Here is a 17321-nt window from a genome sequence, read left to right on the forward strand (position 1 = left end):
TACCTTCAAAGTTACCCTTCTTTAAGTTCTGGACCATGGTCTCTGAATTAACTGTTTCATTCTCCATCCTAATGCAGAATTCCACCATATTATGGTCACTCTTCACCAAGGGGCCTCGCACAATGAGATTGCTAATTAATCGTCTCTCATTACACAACACCCAGTCTAAGATGGCCTCCCCCCTAATTGGTTCCTCGACATATTGGTCTAGAAAACCATCCCTTATGCACTCCAGGAAATCCTCCTCCACCGTATTGCTTCCAGTTTGGCTCGCCCAATCTATGTGCATATTAAAGTCACCCATTATAACTGCTGCACCTTTATTGCATGCACCCCTAATTTCCTGTTTGATACCCTCCCCAACATCACTACTACTGTTTGGAGGTCTGTACACAACTCCCACTAACGTATTTTGCCCTTTGGTGTTCTGCAGCTCTACCCATATAGATTCCACATCATCCAAGCTAATGTCCTTCCTAACTATTGCATTAATCTCCTCTTTATCCAGCAATGCTACCCCACCTCCTTTTCCTTTTATTCTATCCTTCCTGAATGTTGAATACCCCTGGATGTTGAGTTCCCAGCCCTGATCATCCTGGAGCCACGTCTCCGTAATCCCAATCACATCATATTTGTTAACATCTATTTGCACAGTTAATTCATCCACCTTATTGCGGATACTCCTTGCATTAAGACACAAAGCCTTCAGGCTTGTTTTTTTAACACCCTTTGTCCTTTTAGAATTTTTCTGTACAGTGGCCCTTTTTGTTCTTTGCCTTGGGTTTCTCTGCCCTCCACTTTTCCTCATCTCCGTTCTGTCTTTTGCTTTTGCCTCCATTTTGTCTCCCTCCATCTCCCTGCATTGGTTCCCATCCCCCCAGCCATATTAGTTTAACTCCTCCCCAACAGCAATAGCAAACATTCCCCCTAGGACATTGGTTCCGGTCCTGCCCAGGTGCAGACCGTCTGGTTTGTACTGGTCCCACCTCCCCCAGAACCGGTTCCAATGCCCCAGGAATTTGAATCCCTCCCTGCTGCACCACTGCTCAAGCCACGTATTCATCTGCGCTATCCTGCGATTCCTACTCTGACTAGCACGTGGCACTGGTAGCAATCCCGAGATTATTACTTTTGAGGTCCTACTTTTTAATTTAGCTCCTAGATCCTTAAATTCGTTTCGTAGGACCTCATCCCTTTTTTTACCTATGTCGTTGGTACCAATGTGCACCATGACAACTGGCTGTTCTCCCTCCCTTTTCAGAATGTCCTGCACCCGCTCCGAGACATCCTTGACCCTTGCACCAGGGAGGCAACATACCATCCTGGAGTCTCGGTTGCGGCCGCAGAAACGCCTATCTATTCCCCTCACCATTGAATCCCCTATCACTATCGCTCTCCCACTCTTTTTCCTGCCCTTCTGTGCAACAGAGCCAGCCAAGGACATATCAATAAGCGCAGTTGTAATACAGTTTGGAGAGAGTTTTTTTCCGGGGCAGATGCAGGAGGAAGTACGTTTGGATTGGGGAAGAACAGATAAATGCTATTTGGACAATTTTTTCGCATGGAAGATAACCGGCAACATGGAGTGGTTGGGCCAAACAGTCTGTTTCTGTGTTGTATTTCTTTTTTATTATTCGTTCATTCATGGGATGTGGGCATTGGTGGCACGGCCAGCATTTATTGCCCATCCCTAATTGCCCTTGAGAAGGTGGTGGTGAGCCGCCTTCTTGAACCGCTGCAGTCCGTGTGCTGAAGGTACTCCCAGAGTGCTGTTGGTGAGGGAGTTCCAGGATCTCGACCCAGCGATGATGAAGGAAAATTATATATTTGTAAGTTAGGATGGTGTGTGATTTGGAGGGGATCTGGGAAGTAATGGTCTATGTTAGTGTTGGTGTTTATCCTCCGCACGAGTATTAATCCTAACCCCCTGTGCCCATCCTGTTCCCATATCCCTTAATACAATTTCCCCTCACCTACTTAACCTATTCTTAAATGGCCCTGCATTTCCTCAGACCTTTTGTTGCTGCAATTTAATCAGAAGTGCAGAAGCAATTCCATTTCCGTGTGTAAACGGGATTTTCGCCGTATTTCCGACAAAGTTATAGTGGCGCAGTCCGCCGTAGAGGTAGACCCATAATACATTTGGAATATGTTAACGGAGGAGTGGGACTAGCTGTGCTGTAACCATTCTCTGCACGGTCTCTGCTTCTATCACTAAATTCCACCGAAAAGCTTATGTTGGAAGATCTGAGTATTACTGTTTAAATGTGATGATATAAATGTGATCGAATAAATGATACACTGCGTGGTAGGAGATTCCGCCTACTTATCATTTTAAAAGTAACAAAAAAAAAGCACAGAAAATGCCTTTCAATGACAATAACTTGACGGAATGTACAGATTGTACAAGCCCTTTGCGCTTGGCAACCACGCACTAAGTGGCAACTCCCCGTTGGCATAGCAATGCTATCGTAAATTATTAGAATTCCCGCCCACAAAACGCACTGATTGGTGCTCCAGTGTTAAATCGCAGCGTTTGATTGGCTATTCCTGCTGTCCATCAATAGACTTTTTTGCAACCTGAATGCCAACAGCTGAGTAAGAATAAAAAAAATAAACCTGTGAGAAAATGACATCAACTAAAAAGGGTAAGAAAATCGACCTTTATATTTGTTGGAAAATATGAATTAAATTGCGCCATTCTGCAGAGTAAAATGCACTAACCGCGGGCTGTATTATTAGTTAATTTGTAAATCACAGGTTGAGGAACTGCAGGTGATAAAGTTCATGTCGAAAATATTGAAATAGCGCAGCCACAATTAACAGCCACTCTCATCCGTGGCTCCATTATAAAGTCTGGATTTATACAGCCTCAGCTTCCTATCCTCGGTTAAAAACATTTTATAGCTGTATAACATTGATTTAAATGTTTTAATTTAAGTGTTTACCATTATATCGTATCAACTATCTGACTTTTTAAAATTCTGTTATGTTTTTCTGTAATAAAAACGATGTTTTACATTAACTTAGGAAAAAGGCAAATTCTTAAAATGAATGATCCTTTAAGTCACACGGGAGAGAGTGTGTTACGCGGTATGAAGTGTATCAAGCATGTCCTGGTGCACCATGGTTCCATATATTCCTATAGAAAAGCACCATTTATGTTTACAGCACAGAAGATGACCACGAGAGACCATTGTCTATACCAGCTCTTGGCTAAAATAATTCAAAACTAATCCCTCTGCCATGCTCTCTTCCCAAAGTGCAGTTCCATTCGTAACTCCTCAGATAATGAAACGGTCCATACCCAGGCTACATTCAGGCTTGGGCTAATAAGTGGCAAGTATCATACGTGTCACACAACTGCCAGAAAATTATTGTCTCCAACAAGAGAGAGTCTAACCACCACCCTTTGACATTCAACGGCATTAGCAGCATTGAATCCTCCACCATCAACATCTCGGGCATCACCATTGACCAGAAACTTAACTGGACCAGCCACATAAACACTGTGGCAACAAGAGCGGGTCAGGGGCTGGTTATTCTGTGGCGAGAGTCTCACCTCCTGACTTCCCAAAGCCTTTCCATCATCTACAAGGCACAAGTCAGGAGGAGTATGATGGAATACTCTCCACTTGCCTGGGTGAGTGCAGCTCCAACAACACTCAAGAAGCTCAACACTATCCAGGACAAAGCAACCCGCTTGATTGGCACCCCATCCACCACCTTAAACATTCACTCCCTTTACACTGGTGCACCATGGCTGCAGTGTATACCATCTCCAAGATGCTCTGCAGAAACTCACCAAGCTTCTTTGACAGCACCTCCCAAACCTGCAATCTCTACCACCGGGACAGACAAGGACAGCGGGTGCATGGGAACACCGTCACCTCCAAGTTTCCCTCTAAGTCACACACCATCCTGACTTGGAACTATAGTGACGTTCCTTCATTGTCGCTGGCTCAAAATCCTGGAACTCCCTCCCTACCATCACAATGGAGTACCTTCACCACATGGACTGCAGCGGTTCTTCTCAAGGGAAGAATTAGGGATGGGCAACAAACTCTAGCCTTGCCAGCGACGCCCACATTCCAGGAATGAATGAAAATGTGTTTTATCTTTCTATGCTTCAAATACTAACTGATTTTCTCTTAGAAGAAGCAATGGTCTCAATCATTCCCTCTGGCAAATTAGTCCATGCTCCAGCAACCCTCTATGTAAAGAAATTTCTTCTAAACTCTCCCCTCACTCTCTTAGTGATATTTTTAAATTGATTTCCCCCTCATTGCAGACACCTTAACTAATGGAAGTAGTCTGCATCTGTCTCCCCCTTCCAATAATTTGTGTCTTCCTGAAGTCTTTTACAATCCTCCTTACAACTTGCTGAACCCCCATTTTTTGTGTCGTCGGCAAATTTTGAGTTTGTGTTCCGTATACACATGGTAGGATCATCTATATATACCTAGCGCAAAAGTGGACCCAACCCTGACCCCTGGCATACACCATTTCCAACCCTTCTCCATCTAAGCAGTACCCATTTACCCCAACTTTTATTTTTCTGTCCATCAACCAAGTTTATTTCCATGCTGCTACATTTCCTCAAACAGTTGCAGCATCCAGAATCCGGAATCCTTGAGATCGAGGCTCTTGCGGATTCTGAGTTTTTCCAGATTTTGGATCGTCTTTCTGACGTCACAAATCCGGAAAGACCCAAGCCCAGGTTCGGGTATTTCCAGATTTCATAATGTCAGAAAGGGGGAGGGGGGTCCCCGTCGAGGAGCTGTTTGGGCCACCGGCCCTGTCAATGAGGTCGTCGGGTGGGAGCTGTTCAGGCGGGCCCCGCCGAGGAGGAGATGTTCAGGCGGGCCCCGCCGAGGAGGAACTGTTCGGGCGGGCCCTGCCGAGGAGGAACTGTTCAGGTGGGCCCCGCCGAGGAGCAGCTGTTCGGGTGGGCCCTGCCATGATGAAGCTATTCGGGCAGGCTGGCGAGGAAGCCCCAAGGTAAGGGCAGTGGCGAGCAGGGCGGTGAGGTGAGACCCGAGGTCAGGCAGTAGCGGGACCCCGAGGTCGGCAGGGTCAGCGGGTCCGGATTCCGGATTATGGATTCTGGACAACCCTGCCACCGATCGGTCCGGAGTCTGGATTACAAAACATTTAGGATTACAGAACTCTGGATTTTGGATGCTGCACCTGTAACATATTTACAGTAGCAGTGATTTTCAGGGTGATATGTGAGTAGAAACAAAGAGAAACTTCAGGTGATATTTGGCCATGCTTCGCTGCTTCATTTGCATATAGCAGGTGCGCTTCTGGTGGACAGATCTGGGTCACAAGAGGGAAATCGTGGCAGCTATTTTTGGGGGCAAGATTTCACCGGAGGAACTCCATGCCTCAATTTAATTGCCCGATTGCATCTATACCACCCGAAAACGGGAGGTTTTCTTAAGGAAAATACAAGCCTAAACAAAGGGGCTAGACTTTTGTCATATATCTGTCTATTTGCCACCCACTTACCGCCCATTTAACCGCTGAGATTGAGTTTATCATCCATATTTGGTTATAAATGGAAACTAACGCCCAATTATCACCCATTTATTGCCGGCATAACTTTTGGCATACAATTATCACTGGGAATTAGCTGAACTGCCCACCCATATTTTTTGAATAAAATCTGACGCCATCACTTGTGCACTGCCCAGAAGACTGTTTATAATTGAAACAAACGCCAAAATACCGACCAGATTATCGGCGAATGCTACTTTCGACATCTCGCCCATATACCGCCCAAATGATCGCTCGCGCCAAAAAGACGCTCAAGAAACGCTGCACTCACCTGACCTTAACCCATCGGTATGGATGCCATTTTGTAATTCGAAGGACTTTTAATAAAAGGCTGCTTCAAGTTCATGGGAGCATTGAAATAATTTGTGAGTGATTTTAAGGGCGTTTCAAAATCTTGACAACCATCTAATGACATTGTGGTGAATTTTGAGTTTCTATTGCGTTTGTAGAGGACAATTTAATAATTTTGAAGACATAATAGGGCATTTACAGTAATGGGGCCTATAATTTCTCAGCCAGTGTTGACGACTACTCACATGCTGCAGAATAGAGAGGGGAGAAGATTTATTGAAGAGATTATGTGCCCAATCAAAGAGGTGGCAGACTGTTGAGGAGGAAGAGACCTTACACCCAACACATTTACAGGGTTAAGCGACCAAACCTGGACTTATCCGATAACATGTGCCTTAGGAGGCTGCTCTTCTGAAAGGAGGTCATCAGTGAGATATGCCAACTAATTAAGGGAGATCTGCAGCCTACCAGCACAATCAGAATCGCACTGCCCATTGAGGTTAAGGTTACTGCAAAACTTTCCTTCTATGCATCGGGCTCTTTTCAGGCCTCATATATTTGCGGTATCTCTCAGCACGCCACACATTGCTGCATTCGTCAGGTGCCTAAAGCCCTTTACGCTCGCAGGATGGACTTTATAAACTTCCCTATGACCAGGGAGGCACTGAATGAGAGGGCTTTGGGTTTCTCGAGAATAGCAAACTTACCCAAGGTGCAGGGAGCAATAGACTGTACGCACATCGCCTTGCGAGTACCTTTTCAGGATGCAGAGGTGTTTCGGAACCGAAAGGAATTCCACTCCCTGAATGTGCAACTCGTTGTCGACCACAAGCAAATAATCATGGCAGTAAATGCAAATTTTCCAGGGAAACATAGAAACATAGAAACATAGAAAATAGGTGCAGGAGTAGGCCATTCGGCCCTTCGAGCCTGCACCGCCATTCAATGGGTTCATGGCTGAACATGCAACTTCAGTACCCCATTCCTGCTTTCTCGCCGTACCCCTTGATCCCCCTAGTAGTAAAGACTACATCTAACTCCTTTTTGAATATATTTAGTGAATTGGCCTCAACAACTTTCTGTGGTAGAGAATTCCACAGGTTCACCACTCTCTGGGTGAAGACATTTTTCCTCATCTCGGTCCTAAATGGCTTACCCCTTATCTTTAGACTGTGCCCCTTGGTTCTGGACTTCCCCAACACTGGGAACATTCTTCCTGCATCTAACCTGTCTAAACCCCTCAGAATTTTAAACGTTTCTATGAGATCCCCTCTCATTCTTCTGAATTCCAGTGAATACAAGCCCAGTTGATCCAGTCTTTCTTGATATGTCAGTCCCACCATCCCGGGAATTAGTCTGCTGAACCTTCGCTGCACTCCCTCAATAGCAAGAATGTCCTTCCTCAAGTTAGAAGACCAAAACTGTACACAATACTCCAGGTGTGGCCTCACCAAGGCCCTGTACAACTGTAGTAACACCTCCCTGCCCCTGTACTCAAATCCCCTCGCTCTGGAGGCCAACATGCCATTTGCTTTCTTAACCGCCTGCTGTACCTGCATGCCAACCTTCAATGACTGATGTACCATGACACCCAGGTCTCATTGCATCTCCCCTTTTCCTAATCTGTCACCATTCAGATAATAGTCTGTCTCTCTGTTTTTACCACCAAAGTGGATAACCTCACATTTATCCACATTATACCTCATCTGCCATGCATTTGCCCACTCACCTAACCTATCCAAGTCACTCTGCAGCCTCATAGCATCCACGTCGCAGCTCACATTGCCACCCAACTTAGTGTCATCCGCAAATTTGGAGATACTACATTTAATCCCCTCGTCTAAATCATTAATGTACAATGTAAACAGCTGGGGCCCCAGCACAGAACCTTGCGGTACCCCACTAGTCACTGCCTGCCATTCTGAAAAGTACCCATTTAATCCTACTCTTTGCTTCCTGTTTGCCAACCAGTTCTCAATCCACGTCAGCACACTACCCCCAATCTCATGTGCTTTAACTTTGCACCTTAATCTCTAGTGTGGGACCTTGTCGAAAGTCTTCTGAAAGTCCAAATACACCACATCAACTGGTTCTCCCTTGTCCACTCTACTGGAAACATCCTCAAAAAATTCCAGAAGATTTGTCAAGCATGATTTCCCTTTCATAAATCCATGCTGACTTGGACCTATCATGTCACCTCTTTCCAAATGCGCTGCTATGACATCATTAATAATTGATTCCATCATTTTACCCACTACTGATGTCAGGCTGACCGGTCTATAATTCCCTGTTTTCTCTCTCCCTCCTTTTTAAAAAAGTGGGGTTACATTGGCTACCCTCCACTACATAGGAACTGATCCAGAGTCGATAGACTGTTGGAAAATGATCACCAATGCATTAACTGTTTCTAGGGCCACCTCCTTAAGTACTCTGGGATGCAGACCATCAGGCCCTGGGGATTTATCAGCCTTCAATCCCATCAATTTCCCCAACACAATTTCCCGACTAATAAGGATTTTGCTCAGTTCCTCCTTCTTACTGGACCCTCTGACCCCTTTTATATCCGGAAGGTTGTTTGTGTCCTCTTTAGTGAATACCTGTTCAATTGGTCTGCCATTTCTTTGTTCCCAGTTATGACTTCCCCTGATTCTGACTGCAGGGGACCTACGTTTGTATTTACTAACCTTTTTCTCTTTACATATCTCTCGAAGCTGTTGCAGTCCATTTTAATGTTCCCTGCAAGCTTCCTCTCGTAGTCTATTTTCACTGCCCTAATCAAACCCTTTGTCCTCCTTTGCTGAGTTCTAAATTTCTCCCATGCGCACATCTTGCATGAGAACACTGTCTCTGACCTGTTTAAGAGTCAACCACAAGGTCACGGTTGGATGCTGTGGGATAAAAGATATCTGGGATAAATGACCCCACTGAGTAAACCCCAGATGGAAGCTGAGAAGCGCTACAATGAAAGCCATATAGCCACACACAATATCGTCGAAAAGACAATTGGAGTGCTGAAGCATCACTTCAGATGCTTGGACCACTCGGGAGGTGATTACTGTTATGTATGCAAACCTCACCAATGTGTAAGACTTGCCACCAAGGGGCACACCTGCGGGAGACCTAAGGGTCACCTGAGCACCCTGGGCAAGCAGGTATAAAAGGCAATCCACCATGCTGCTTCCTCACTTTGGAATTACATTAAAGAGAGTTGAGAAGGAATTTCTTCTCCCAGAGGGTTGTGAATCTGTGGAATTCTCTGCCCAAGGAAGCAATTGAGGCTAGCTCATTGAATGTATTTAAATCACAGATAGATTTTTAACCAATAAGGGAATTAAGGGTTATGGGGAGCGGGCGGGTAAGTGGAGCAGAGTCCACGGCCAGATCAGCCATGATCTTGTTGAATGGCAGAGCAGGCTCGAGGGGCTAGATGGCCTACTCCTGTTCCTAATTCTTATGTTCTTATGTTCTTATGAGACCAAGGTCACAATGGTTTGAGCTTACAACACAGTCTTGTGGAGTTATTCTGAACATAATAATTGGCGACGAGTTACAGATCACGAACTTTCACATGGTAATGGCCGCCGTTGGTATTCTTGAGAGATTTGTTGAGGGTGATCATTGGGAAGCCTTCGTTGAGTGTCTCAACCAGTACTTTGTGGCCAACGAGCTGGATGCGGCTGAGCCAGCGGTCAAGCGCATGGTGATTCTCCTCACCGTATGTGGGTCTTCAATATATGGCCTCATCAAAAATCTGCTGGCACCGGTCAAACCAACGGACAAGACTTACACAGAGCTGTGTACACTGGTTCGGGAATACCTCAAGCTGAAGGAGAGCATCCTAATGGCCAGGTATCACTTTTACACGCACCATCACAATGAGGGCCAGAACGTGGCGAGCTTTGTCGCCGACCTAAGATGCTTTGCGGGACAGTGCAAATTGGCTGGATCTTTGGGGGAAATGTTGTGGGACTTTTTCGTGCTTAGAATCGGCCACGACGTCATTCTTCGTAAACTGCTGTCTGCTGAATCCCTAGATCTGAGCAAGACCATCACGATAGTCCAGGCCTTCATATCCACAAGCGACAACACGAAACAGATATCTTCACAGCATCGAAGCTCACCGGCAAGTACTGTGCATAAAATTATGTCTTCAGCGGGCAGAACTGTATATGGCAGGGCCAACACGACCACAGAGACCAGGCCTAGGGTGACTCAGAGGCCGCTGTAGGGTGTGAATGCATATCCATTAACACCATGTTGGAGCTGCGGGGGCAGTCATAGAGCCCATTAATGTCGACCTAAGCACTATGCATGCAAGGGCTGTGGAACAATGAGGAATCTCCAGCGAATGTGCAAACGATCTCTGACTCACCGCGTGGCAGAGTCAGCAGAGGACGACTCATCCAGCGTGGATCACGCTGAACGAGCAGGAGAGGCAACTCAACCTGAGGATGAAGAGGAAGTGTATGGGGTACACATCTTCATCACCAAAAGCTCTCTGATAATGTTAAAAGTTAAAATTAACAGCATTCCAATCTCCATGGAATTGGACATGGGGGCGAGTCAATCAATCATGAGCCAGAAGGCTTTTGAGAAACTGTGGGGCAACAAGGCACAGAGGCCAAAACTGAGCCCGATTCACACAACGCTGCGCACATACACCACAGAACTCATACCTGTTATCGGCAATGCGGCAGTGAAAGTATCGTATGACAGAATGGTGCATGATTTACCACTATGGATTGTACCAAGCGATGGCCCAACGCTGTTCGGCAGAAGCTGACTGGGAAAGATCCGATGGAACTGGGACGACATCAAAGCACTGTCTTCGGAGAATGACGCCTTGTGCGCCCAGGTGCTAAACAAATTCCTGGCGTTATTTGAGCCAGGCATCGGCAACTTCACAGGCGCCAAGGTGCAGATACATCTTGTTCCTGGGGCACGGCCTGCTCATCACAATGCCCAAGCAGTCCCATATATGATGCGAGAGAAAGTCGAGATCGAGCTGGACAGACTTCAATGAGAGGGAATCATATCGGCAGTTGAGTTCAACAAGTGGGCCAGTCTAATCGTGCCAGTGCAAAAGAGCGAAGGGACGGTCAGAATCTGTGGGAACTACAAGGTAACGATCAACTGAGTATCGTTACAGGACGAGTACCCACTACCCAAAGCGGAGGAGTTATTCGCAATGCTAGCAGGGGGAAAGTCATTCACCAAGCTAGCTTTAACCTCTGCTTACATGACACAGGAGCTGGCTGAACCGTCAAAGAAATTGACGGGCATCAACACGCACAAAGGACTGTTCATATACCACAGATACCCCTTTGGAATTTGCTCAGCTGCGGCCATCTTCCAGAGGAACATGAAGAGTCTGCTGAAATCGGTTCCATGCACCGTGGTGTTTCAAGATGACATCCTGATTACTGGTCGCAACACCATCGAACACTTGCACAATCTGGAAGAGGTTCTAAAGCGACTGGAGAGATGGGACTCCGGCTGAAACGCTCCGTGTGTTTTCCTGGCGCCAGAGATCGAATTTCTGGGGAGAAAGATTGCGGCAGACTGCATCAGACCCACGGACTCCAAGCCGGAAGTCATCAAGAATGCACCCAGACCACAGAATGTGATGGAGCTGCCAATGTAATCCCACTTTTTAAAAAAGGAGGGAGAGAGAAAGCAGGGAATTATAGACTGGTCAGCCTGACATCAGTAGTGGGTAAAATGATGGAATCAATTATTAAGGATGTCATAACAGCGCATTTGGAAAGAGGTGACATAATAGGTCCAAGTCAGCATGGATTTGTGAAAGGGAAATCATGCTTGACAAATCTTCTGGAATTTTTTGAGGATGTTTCCAGTAGAGTGGACAAGGGAGAACCAGTTGATGTGGTGTATTTGGACTTTCAGAAGATTTTCGACAAGGTCCCACACAAGAGATCAAGGTGCAAAGTTAAAGCACATGGGATTGGGGGTAGTGTGCTGACATGGATTGAGAGCTGGTTTACAGACAGGAAGCAAAGATTAGGAGTAAATGGGTACTTTTCAGAATGGCAGGCAGTGACTAGTGGGGTACCGCAAGGTTCTGTGCTGGGGCCCCAGCTGTTTACATTGTACATTAATGATTTAGACGAGGGGATTAAATGTAATATCTCCAAATTTGCGGATGATACTAAGTTGGGTGGCAGTGTGAGCTGCGAGGAGGATGCTATGAGGCTGCAGAGTGACTTGGATAGGTTAGATGAGTGGGCAAATGCATGGCAGATGAAGTATAATGTGGATAAATGTGAGGTTATCCACTTTGGTGGTAAAATCAGAGAGACAGACTATTATCTGAATGGTGACAGATTAGCAAAAGGGGAGGTGCAACGAGACCTGGGTGTCATGGTACATCAGTCATTGAAGGTTGGCATGCAGGTACAGCAGGCGGTTAAGAAAGCAAATGGCATGTTGGCCTCCAGAGCGAGGGGATTTGAGTACAGGGGCAGGAAGGTGTTACTACAGTTGTACAGGGCCTTGGTGAGGCCACACCTGGAGTATTGTGTACAGTTTTGGTCTCCTAACTTGAGGAAGGACATTCTTGCTATTGAGGGAGTGCAGCGAAGGTTCAGCAGACTGATTCCCGGGATGGCGGGACTGACATATCAAGAAAGACTGGATCAACTGGGCTTGTATTCACTGGAGTTCAGAAGAATGAGAGGGGATCTCATAGAAACGTTTAAAATTCTGAGGGGTTTAGACAGGTTAGATGCAGGAAGAATGTTCCCAACGTTGGGGAAGTCCAGAGCCAGGGATCACAGTCTAAGGATAAGGGGTAAGCCATTTAGGACCGAGATGAGGAGAAACTTCTTCACCCAGAGAATGATGAACCTGTGGAATTCTCTACCACAGAAAGTTGTTGAGGCCAATTCACTAAATATATTCAAAAAGGAGTTAGATGTAGTCCTTCTACTAGGGGGATCAAGGGGTATGGCGAGAAAGCAGGAATGGGGTACTGAAGTTGCATGTTCAGCCATGAACCCATTGAATGGCGATGCAGGCTCGAAGGGCCGAATGGCCTACTCCTGCACCTATTTTCTATGTTTCTATGCTCCTGGGATTCCTCAACTATTTTGGTAACTTTCTACCAGGGTTGAGCACTTTGCTGGAACCCTTGCATTTATTGCTACACAAGGGTGATGACTGGGTTTGGGGTAAATCTCAAGAGACAGCCTTTAATAGGCCAGAAACCTGCTATGCTCTAACAAGTTACTTGTATTGTATGACCCATGTAAACGTTTAGTACTAGCTTGTGATGTGTCGTCGTACGGGGTCAGTTGTGATTACAGCAAGCAAATGTGTCATGCAAATTGCAACTGGTTGCATATACATCCAGAAGCTTATCCAAGGCTGAAAGAGCCGACAGTATGATTGAAAAAGAAGCGTTAGCATGTGTATACGGGGTTAAGAAAATGCACCAATACCTATTTGGTCTCCGATTCGAGCTCGAAACCGACCACAAACCGCTTATCTCACTGCTCTCAGAAAGCAAAGGTATCAACACCAATGCTTCGTCCCGCATCCAAAGATGGGCACTAACGTTATCTGTGTATGACTATGTAATCCGCCACAGACCAGGCACTGAGAACTGCACTGATGCCCTCTGTTAGCTACCATTGCCCACCACCGGGGTGGAAATGGCACAAACCGCAGACTTGCTTCTGGTAATGGATGCTTTTGAGAGCGAGGGGTCACCTGTCATGGCTCGCAAGATCAGGACCTGGACTAGCCAAGACCCTGTGCTATCACCTGTAAAAAGCTGCATCCTTAATGGGAGCTGGTCTGCGGCTCCCAGGGAAGTGCAAGATGAAATTAAGCCGTTCCACCGCTGTAAGAATGAATTGTCCATTCAATCGGATTGTCTCCTATGGGGGAATCACACAGTTTTGCCAAAAAAAGGCAGGGAAACGTTTATACGCGACCTATGAGAGGGGACCTCATAGAAACATATAAAATTCTGACGGGGTTAGACAGGTTAGATGCAGGAAGAATGTTCCCAATGTTGGGGAAGTCCAGAACCAGGGGTCACAGTCTAAGGATAAGGGGTAAGCCATTTAGGACCGAGATGCGGAGGAACTTCTTCACCCAGAGAGTGGTGAACCTGTGGAATTCTCTACCACAGAAAGTTGTTGAGGCCAATTCACTAAATATATTCAAAAAGGAGTTAGATGAGGTCCTTACTGCTAGGGGGATCAAGGGGTATGGCGAGAAAGCCGGAATGGGGTACTGAAGTTGAATGTTCAGCCATGAACTCATTGAATGGCGGTGCAGGCTAGAAGGGCCGAATGGCCTACTCCTGCACCTATTTTCTATGTTTCTATGTTTCTATGTTTCTACACAGTACCCACCACGGCATAGTCTTGATGAAGGCTATCGCCAGGTCGCACGTTTGGTGGCCCGACAGTGACTCCGAATTGGAGTCATACGTACACCAATGCAACACTTGCTCACAGTTAAGCAACGCACCCAGGGAGGTCCCACTGAGCCAGTGGTCATTGTTATATATGTATACTTGTATTTACTCTGTACAACCACCAGAGGTCTCCTCCTCTGGAGTCCCATAATCCCTTGGGAGCACAGGTATTTAAGAAGGCTTCACAGGTTGGAGGGGCACTCTGGAGACCTGCAATAAATGACTAAGGTCACACTTTATTTTGAGCTCACAGTGTTAAGTCTGACTCTTTCTCCATACTTAACAACTGGCGACGAGATATATATAGCGAACCCAAAGATGCAGAGAACAGTGGACATGCTGGAAAAATTCTCGGAGGGAGATGATTGGGAAACTTTTGTGGAGCGATTCGACCAATACTTCGTGGCCAATGAGCTAGATGGGGAAGAGAGCGCTGCCAAACGAAGGGCGATCCTCCTCGCCGGCTGTGGGGCACCAACGTATGGCCTCATGAAGAATCTGCTCACTCCAGCGAAACCCACGGAGAAATCGTACGACGATTTGTGCACACTGCTCCGAGAGCATTTGAACCCGAAGGAAAGCGTTCTGATTGCGGGGTACCTGTTCTACACCTACAAAAGGTCTGAAGGCCAGGAAGTGGCGAGTTATATCACCGAGCTAAGATGCCTTGCAGGACATTGTGAATTTGAAGGACATTTGGGGCACATGCTCAGAGACTTTTTCGTACTTGGCATTGGCCACGAAACCACACTTCGCAAACTTTTGACTGTAGAGACCCAAAACTTGAGTAAGGCCATAGCAATAGCCAAGGCGTTCATTGCCACCAGTGGCAATACGAAGCAAATCTCTCAGCACACAAGTGCTGCTACAAGTACTTTGAACAAAGTGATGTTGTTTTTGAATCATAATGTACAGGGCAGGTCACACCTACCTGCAGCTACATGTCCGCAGAAGTCTCAGAGTCCACCATCAAAGGTGATGAATGCAAAGCCATTAACACCTTGTTGGCGCTGCAGGGGTGATCATCGTTTCCATTCATGCCGCTTCAAAGGGTACATTTGCAATAGATGTGGAACAATGGGACACCTCCAACAAGTGTGCAGGTGAGCTGCAAAGCCTGTTAAACCTGCAAACCACCATTTTGCAGAGGAGGACAGATCCACGGAGGATCACGAGGAACCAGAGACTCAGATCGAGGAGGCAGAGGTACATGGGGTGCACACATTCACCACGAATTGTCCCCCAATAATGCTGAATGTTGAACTAAATGGACTCCCGGTGTCAATGGAACTGGACACGGGTGCGAGCCAGTCCATCATGGGCAAAAAGACTTTCAAAAGGTTGTGGTGCAACAAAGCCTCAAGACCAGTCTTAACTCCAGTTCGCACGAAACTAAGAACTTACACGAAAGAACTGATTCCTGTAATCGGCAGTGCTACTGTAAAGGTCTCCTATGATGGAGCGGTGCAGAAGCTACCACTCTGGGTGGTACTGGGCAATGGTCCCACGCTGCTCAGCAGGAGCAGTCTGGGAAAGATACGCTGGAACTGGGACGACATTCGAGCGCTATTGCCCACTGACGACACTTCGTGTGCCCAGGTCTTAAAGACATTTCCTTCACTGTTTGAACCAGGCATCAGGAAATTCCAAGGAGCAAAAGTGCAGATCCACCTAATTCCGGGGGCGGGACCCATCCATCACAAAGCGAGAGCAGTACCGTACATGATGAGAGAAAGGGTAGAGATCGAGCTAGACTGGCTGCAAAGAGAGGGCATAATTTCCCCGATCGAGTTCAACGAGTGGGCCAGTCCTATTGTCCCAGTCCTTAAGGGAGATGCCACCGTCAGAATCTGTGGCGATTGCAAAGTTTCTCCCTGCAGGACAAATACCCACTACCAAAGGCCGACGACCTCTTTGCAACGCTGGCAGGAAGAAAGATGTTCACGAAGCTGGATCTGACTTCAGCCTGCATGATGCAGCAACTGGAGGAATCATCGAAGGCCTTCACCTGCATCAACAGGCACAATGGTCACTTTGTTTAGAACAGATGCCCGTTTGGAATCCGATCAGCGGCGGCGATATTCCAGAAAAACATGGAAAGCTTACTGAAGTTGGTCCCACACACCGTGGTCTTCCAGGGCGACATCTTGGTCACAGGTCGGAACACAGTCAAGCATCTGCAGAACCTGGAGGAGGTTCTTAGTCGATTCAACCGCGTGGGGCTCAAGTTAAAACGCTCAAAGTGCGTTTTCCTAGTGCCTGAAGTGGAGTTCCTGGGAAGGAGGATTGTGGCGGACAGCATCAGGCCTGTCATGTATGTAACCACAATGTAACACCACTGTATTACTGTACACACTCAACCTAGATGCACACCTTGACCACAAGGGGTGAACTTGTGGGAGACACTCCTTACCTGATCACACAGGTATAAGAAGGGAGGTCCCACGCAGGGTCATCGTCTTTGGAGTCCTGTGAATAAAGAGTTCAGGTCACAGAGTGACCTTGTCCCCGAGGCACTCGTGTGGTTTCATGCTGTCGAGTAAAGACTTTACAAGGCCCACCAATGTGAAGACGAAGGCAATCGAGAACATACCGAGGTCACAGAACATGACGGAGCTGCGGTCGTTTCTGGGACTCTTGAACTACTTTGGTAACTTCTTACCGGGTTTCAGCACACTGTTAGAACCACTGCATGTCTTACTATGAAAAGGGGATGAATGGGTTTGGGACAAAAGCCAAGAAAATGCCTTTGTAAAAGTGAGAAAATTGTTATGCTCAAACAAATTACTTGTGTTGTATGATCCATGTAAGCGTTTGGTACTAGCATGTGATGCGTCGTCATATGGTGTCGGGTGTGTATTGCAACAATGATTTCATGAAACTGCAACCGGTTGCTTATGCATCCAGGAGTCTGTCTAAGGCTGAGAGAGCCTACAGCATGATTGAAAAAGAAGGGTTAGCGTGTGTCTATGGGATAAAGAAAATGCATCAATATCTGTTTGGGCTAAAATTCGAATTG

The 17321-nt window shown here is 46.6% G+C and overlaps 1 protein-coding gene across 1 annotated transcript in view; it reads left to right on the forward strand.

Moving 5' to 3' along the window:
• The first annotated feature begins 2579 nt into the window (after window positions 1–2579).
• The window catches only part of LOC139272634 (spermatogenesis-associated protein 7 homolog), a 296319-nt gene continuing 281577 nt past the window's right edge, over window positions 2580–17321 (forward strand). Inside the window, exon 1 of the mRNA XM_070888711.1 lies at window positions 2580–2648. Coding sequence (XP_070744812.1) covers window positions 2630–2648 — 19 coding nt within the window. The 5' untranslated portion in view covers window positions 2580–2629. The remainder of the gene's footprint in view (window positions 2649–17321) is intronic.

The sequence above is a fragment of the Pristiophorus japonicus genome, chromosome 9, assembly GCF_044704955.1.
Source record: "Pristiophorus japonicus isolate sPriJap1 chromosome 9, sPriJap1.hap1, whole genome shotgun sequence".
Taxonomy (NCBI): Eukaryota; Metazoa; Chordata; class Chondrichthyes; family Pristiophoridae; genus Pristiophorus; species Pristiophorus japonicus.